Source organism: Diospyros lotus, chromosome 8, assembly GCF_014633365.1.
Source record: "Diospyros lotus cultivar Yz01 chromosome 8, ASM1463336v1, whole genome shotgun sequence".
Classification (NCBI taxonomy): Eukaryota; Viridiplantae; Streptophyta; class Magnoliopsida; order Ericales; family Ebenaceae; genus Diospyros; species Diospyros lotus.
Window position 1 is genome coordinate 33898876 of NC_068345.1, and position 5907 is coordinate 33904782.

General features: G+C 34.6%; 1 protein-coding gene across 1 annotated transcript; it reads right to left on the reverse strand.

The window, feature by feature from the left end:
* Positions 1-3321: 3321 nt before the first annotated feature.
* On the reverse strand, positions 3322-5884 carry LOC127807391 (cyclin-dependent kinase B2-2). Its single transcript, XM_052345193.1, has 8 exons — positions 5670-5884; positions 5013-5154; positions 4812-4873; positions 4335-4446; positions 4160-4253; positions 3989-4058; positions 3754-3892; positions 3322-3665 (listed from the first exon to the last, which is right to left on the reverse strand). The coding sequence occupies exons 1-8, from the start codon at positions 5882-5884 to the stop codon at positions 3573-3575; spliced, it is 927 nt and encodes a 308-aa protein (XP_052201153.1). The 3' UTR covers positions 3322-3572.
* Between the last annotated feature and the right edge of the window lie 23 nt (positions 5885-5907).

A 5907-nucleotide genomic window follows, 5' to 3' on the forward strand; every position in this document is an offset into this window, starting at 1 on the left:
GGGTAAAAATGAATTTTCAAATAAGGGTATTTCATATATATTAAAAAAGATGGCTGCGAATAAAATTTTCTTTAATGTAAATATCCAAAGTATAGGGTATTATTGTAATATTTTAAAGATTGTTGGGATTTTTGTGTAATTCTTAAAAATTTTCAAGGTTTAAATGAAAGCTTAAATTGCAGTTAGTATAACTATAATTTACAAAAGTTATAAGTGGAATATATCAAAAGCATAGGGACAAAATAAAGGGGTTGAACTAGAAATTACCAAACTTAAGGGGCAAAGTGCATTTGAAAAATTTGCAACTTGTTAGCCACCTTGCGTTGCCACCGATACTGGCCAAATCCTGCGAATTCGACCTATGGATGATGAAGAAAAGGATGAATGGCTAGGATCTAAAGATTTAGGCAGGAAAGAATTGCTATACAAAGATAATGTTTAGCCAAGAAAAATCAACCATAATTTGATCAATTTTAAGAGGATTTGATAAGAGTTTTGTTTTGAGTTCAAGAGGTTTGGATTGGGATAAAATGGAGAGAAAATAACATGTTTAGAGGGGTTTTTGAAGTTTGTTAAAAAATTGAATATTGTTGAAAAAACTAGTTTGGCAAGAAAAAAAAAAAAAAGGACTGAAACAATGGCTTTTCAACTAGAAATGAAAAGAAAAGAGAAAAAAAAAAAGAGAAAAATATAAAAAAAAAAAAAAGCAAAAAAGATTGTTGTTCTTAGTCACCGTCGATGAACAATTGGTTGAAGGTACGGGGTGTTGAGCGCGTGCAAAACACGTGCCAAAAGCCAAGCATATAACTTGCATATTTAAAAAAAAAAAAGAAAAAAGAAATATAAATGAAAATAAATAAAATTATAAAATTTTGAAAAATGAAAATTTTATATCCAACACCACTTAGTTAACACCAAGAATATGACCACCAAGTTACCAAAAAGCCCAACCTCCAAATCTGTCCACTCACCTCAAAAGAATCGAAAACTCTATATAAAGTAGAATCCACATAGGAATAACAAAAATCACCAAGATAAATGGGTCGAAGAACACATTATCAACCTTCTAAGCAGGGTCGGCCCAAGGCCTAGGGCCCCCCAAAATTCCCCCCCTCCCAACAACAGAGAACAAAACACCCTTAAAAAAATTGGGCTTCCAAAAAAATACACCCCTCTCTTACCCCCCCCCAAAAAAAAAAAATTGGGGGGCCCCAAAAAATACACCAGGCCATCCTCCCCTAAAAAAAATTTAATATTGCCTAGGGCCCCACTGGACCTTGGGCCGGCCATGCTTCTAAGAGAGACCAAGAATTGGTTAAATAGGCGAAGCAAGACGCTGCATCAGATAAGCCAAAATATCAAAAGAAGATCCAAGATATGCGACACAAAGCAACAAAGTGACGGCACACACAATTGTGCAAAGATGAACATGGGGAGATCAACGCCAAGTTTGCTAAAGAGAAAGACTCCCAAAGATCATATATATATATATATATATATATGTGGACAGCTAGGGCAAACAAAAGGGTGGGCTATACTCCCCTTACTTGAGCAAATGAGCTTAACCTATTTCTCCTCCAAAGTAAGGCTTATTGGGCTTAGAGCAAATCCAATGTTGAACACCAAATTTAGTGCCAATTTGATATCCAACGGTGGTTTACACCAAATTTTTTAATACCAAATTAGTGTTATCTCCAATGTGTAACACCAAATTGGTGTAAAAGAGAATCTTTAAGAAATATTCTATAAATAAATATTAGTTAATTTATTTAACTTAGTATAATATAATTAAAAATAATTAGTCACATTTTATAAAAAAATTAAAAATTACAACTCCCACTAATTTTTTAAAATTTTTTCAAAATATGTTATTCTAATTAACTTTTTTACTTAATTTTTAATTAATTATTTTCGCCTAACTTTTATCAAACTAATTGTTTATCTACCTAATTATTTATCCATCTCATTTTTCAACTAATATTTTAAATCAAAGAAACTATTTTTCCCATAATTTTTTTTTCACTTAATATTTCAACTAATTTTCTTATCTTCTTTTATCCACATATTTTTTTCAATAAATAATTATTAAAATAAAAAATTCATATACATAAACAAAAATAGTTCATTTTATATTAATATGGTATTTATAAAATATATTAAATATTCAATATTATACTCATTTTATAGATCTTAATAAAATATTTCCATTTGTATATATTTTTTATAATAATTTAATTTATATTTTTAATTATTAATCAAAATATACAAATATAATAAAAGTGATAAAAGATATAAAGGGAATAAGTTGTTTTGAAGTTATACAAAGATATATACAAATGTTCTTTGGAGAGGTTCTTGCGCCAATAAATAGTGTTGAACTTAATTATTATTTCAATCAAAGGTCAAAACATATAATGTTTAGATCTACCCAAAAAATCGTTACCGTCTTGGACTTTATTAGAAAACATAAACCCAACAATGACATTTCATTTAATAAAAATTATGTTATCAATATTAAATCATAAAAAAAAATCAATAATTAATCTAAAGTCCCTTCTAGGTGGTATTGTTTGTGACCTGTTTTAGTTATTCCTGTTATAGGATAATCAAGGGCTAGACATTTTGGTATATGTAAATATAATTGATCATGTCTTTTTCAACACATATGATGTGTAAGTAACAATTTTCAATATCACAGATGTAACTGATTTTATATCTTTTTCAACATTTGTAGTGTGTAAACAACAGTTTTCACTAGGTGAGAGTTGCTATCTTAGTTACAGTTCCACCTGTGACAAATACACAAGTATAATAATTACCCCATATTTTCATCATTTTCTCTATCTAATTTTTGTATTAATTGTTGAAAATATGTTTCCTTTTGCTTTTTTTTTTTTTTTTTGGGCCCTTGAGTATCTCCTCTTGCTTCCGTGACATGGAACCAAATTTTGAATTGCGCCATCCTTTTTTTAAGTCTCAGGTGCATTTATTAAACACATTACGATTTTATTAAAGTTATCTGTGTTGGTGTTATCTGTTATTTTGTCAAATATTTCTTAACAAGTATCTCATTCTCGTTATAGGAGCAGCCCCCCTTATGTGGTTAGTGGGGGGCTTGATTTACTGGTTATTTTATTTGCTTTGCGGATGTTCCACGTGACTTAAATGACAATTTGGTTGAACAACAACATAATATAAGATTATTTTGAATAGATAAATTTCAAATAATGTCATTTAGAATTTCAAATTCCGAAAAGCTAATAATGATAAGGATTTAGTGAGCTTAAACTAAGCACATATACACAAAAGCAAGAGCAGCCAGACAGCAAGTGAATCGCCTGCAATTGTGCATGCAACAGAGCAGAACAAATAGTTGCGTTGCCGCAAGCCATAACCATAACAAATTGAAATTAAAGATGCTAGGGGTTTAGCAATTCAGAGTTAAACATGTTAGACATGGAAGATTTTAAAAATGCTCGAGGGAAGCAAACTGCATCTTTGACTACATCATAACCCTCTGTCACAGCCATATTCCTAAAACAATAAAATGCTCCGAGTTCTCCCAGTTCCTCTCAGAGACCCTTCTTGTCAAGATCATCAAAGTAAGGGTGTTCCATGGCTTTCTTTGCGGAAATTCTCTTTGAGGGTTCATACACCAGCATCTTCTGCAGAAGCAAAACATTTGTCGAGTGTCAGAAGGCATGGACGCATTAATGCCCTTATAGAACTCATTGAGGATAGAATTGAACTTACATATAGCAGATCTAGGCCATCCTCATCCAAATTTGGGACAGCAGACGACAATTTTTGAGGCTTCCACTGGGGATACTCATGCCAGTTCATGAGCTTGCTTACCCCTGGCCACATTTCCTCATTTGGCGTCCCCAGCAATCTGAATGAAGAATCACAACTCCCATCAGAGACACAGATAGCAACAAAGAAATATAAGAAAGGCACAGTTGGGACAGGTGTAATCTTTATTCTGAACCTGAAAATGTGCAGGAGCTGCTGCAGTTCAGAATCTCCGGGAAAGAGTGCTTGCTTGGTGATTAGTTCAGCTAAGAAGAAGAATCAGTTTGGTAAAGCTAGAAGATTACACAAATAAATCCTCACCCAATATACTACAAATTTGGACTTGACTCCGAGAAACAAACCATACCGAATATGCAGCCAACAGACCACATGTCTACTGCTGTTGAGTAATGTGTGGCTCCCAAAAGAACCTCAGGGGCTCTATACCACAGCGTTAATATCTGCAAAAATGAAACACTAGTTATGAAACTGCTCGGGAAGCAACGGCATAAGGGGAAGAGCATTCAGATAAGCACAGATACCTCATGAGTGTACTTCTTGATTGGTAGAGTAAATGCTCGAGCCAATCCAAGATCTGCTATTTTGAGCATCGTTGTCTTTCGGTCCATCAGAAGGTTGTGAGGCTTCAGGTCCCTAGATTAAAAATAGAGAGATGGTGAAGGTGAGAGTGCAGGGAGAGCTTAAGATCTGAAGTCCGTGTATGGGTGGGTATGCTAGAGGCATCTTAATTGAAGATGATTGAATCTATATTATCTTATATTAGCTTTATTTCAAATGTAAATCTTTTATCATCATCCTTTTTGTATTGGCGAGCCTATACAAAGGCATCTCTGTACATTGAAGAAATCACTACAGCAAGATACAAGTTTTTATACAAAAATTGTTCCACTGTCATCTTAGACAGCTTCAAGACATACCGATATCACAGAAATATCTGCTTGCACAAGAAATATGTCTTAAGAGGGTATGCTAAGTATTAAGTCATGAAACTCGATTACCTGTGCAACACACCATGGCCATGGCAGAAAGCAACGCCTTTGCACAGTTGGTACATCAAACTCTGCGTTAAAAAACAGCATAGTATTTCTGATGAACAGAAGGAATAACAGAGGCATGCGAAGAACTGCAATAACAATTACTAGAGCCTAAATGGATATTTGCAGCAAAAAGAAATGAAATCCCACACGTAAAAACCATACCTTGACAGTTTTGGCGGGGATGTACTCTCCAGCTTGACGGAAGGTTCTGATGAATTTCTTCAAGTCAGTGTCCATGTACTCAAACACTAGGTAAAGAATCGTCTTCCCTTCTTTGTTTTGGCCTTGTTTGACATCAATCAATCTGTGGATTTACCAAAGCGGGGACAAACAATTTAACATGTCATTTCCACTAGCTAGAATATGCTAGATGTACAACGGACGAATCCAGAATTTCAGAGAACAGAACGCAAAACCTATACCTGAAACCCTAATGTTAGAAAGGAATGGCGCTACAAGAACAATACTGGACTATCTTCTCGACTAAAAGGATTTGTGCTTTTCAGAGGTAAACAAATTCAAGGAAAAAGCCGAATGCCACATAAGGAAGAACGAATGCTCAAGCAAACAAAACTGCTTGTAGCACTGGTAACTATTTACAGGATTGAATCTTTAGAGGATTCATGACCAGATTCAAAACCTAAAAGCGTTCAAGAAGAGATTAAAGAAAAAAGAAAAGCATCAAGGAAATCTAAAAAACCTAGCCCTAGACAGAGCAAAAACAAGTGAAGGAGATTCTGAGAGTAGGCATTTCAATTTTCAAGTAAACAAACAAGAACCATGAACAGATCAAGAAATAAGATTGAAGGAAGCAGGTACCTGACGATATGGGGATCCCTGGAAAGCATTCTCAGAAGAGAGATCTCGCGGAGAGTGGTGGGGGGGACTCCTTCGTCGTCCTCGGGGAGTCTCGTCTTCTTCAAGGCCACGATCTTCCCCGTTGCCCTCTCTCTTGCCCTGTACACCTTTCCATACGTTCCTTCTCCCACTTTCTCCAGCTTCTCAAAAGCCTCCATCGCCGACGATTTCTCCATTCTCTCTCTCTCTCTCTCTCTCT

Excerpts from the sequence above, each read along its gene's own strand:
- LOC127807391 (XM_052345193.1), bottom strand. The coding sequence starts at position 5,884 with ATGGAGAAATCGTCGGCGATGGAGGCTTTTGAGAAGCTGGAGAAAGTG. Across the intron at positions 4,254-4,334 it reads TCAAGAAGTACACTCATGAG|ATATTAACGCTGTGGTATAG; the intron begins GTATCTGTGCTT and ends TCATTTTTGCAG. Across the intron at positions 4,059-4,159 it reads GTCTGTTGGCTGCATATTCG|CTGAACTAATCACCAAGCAA; the intron begins GTATGGTTTGTT and ends TCTTCTTCTTAG.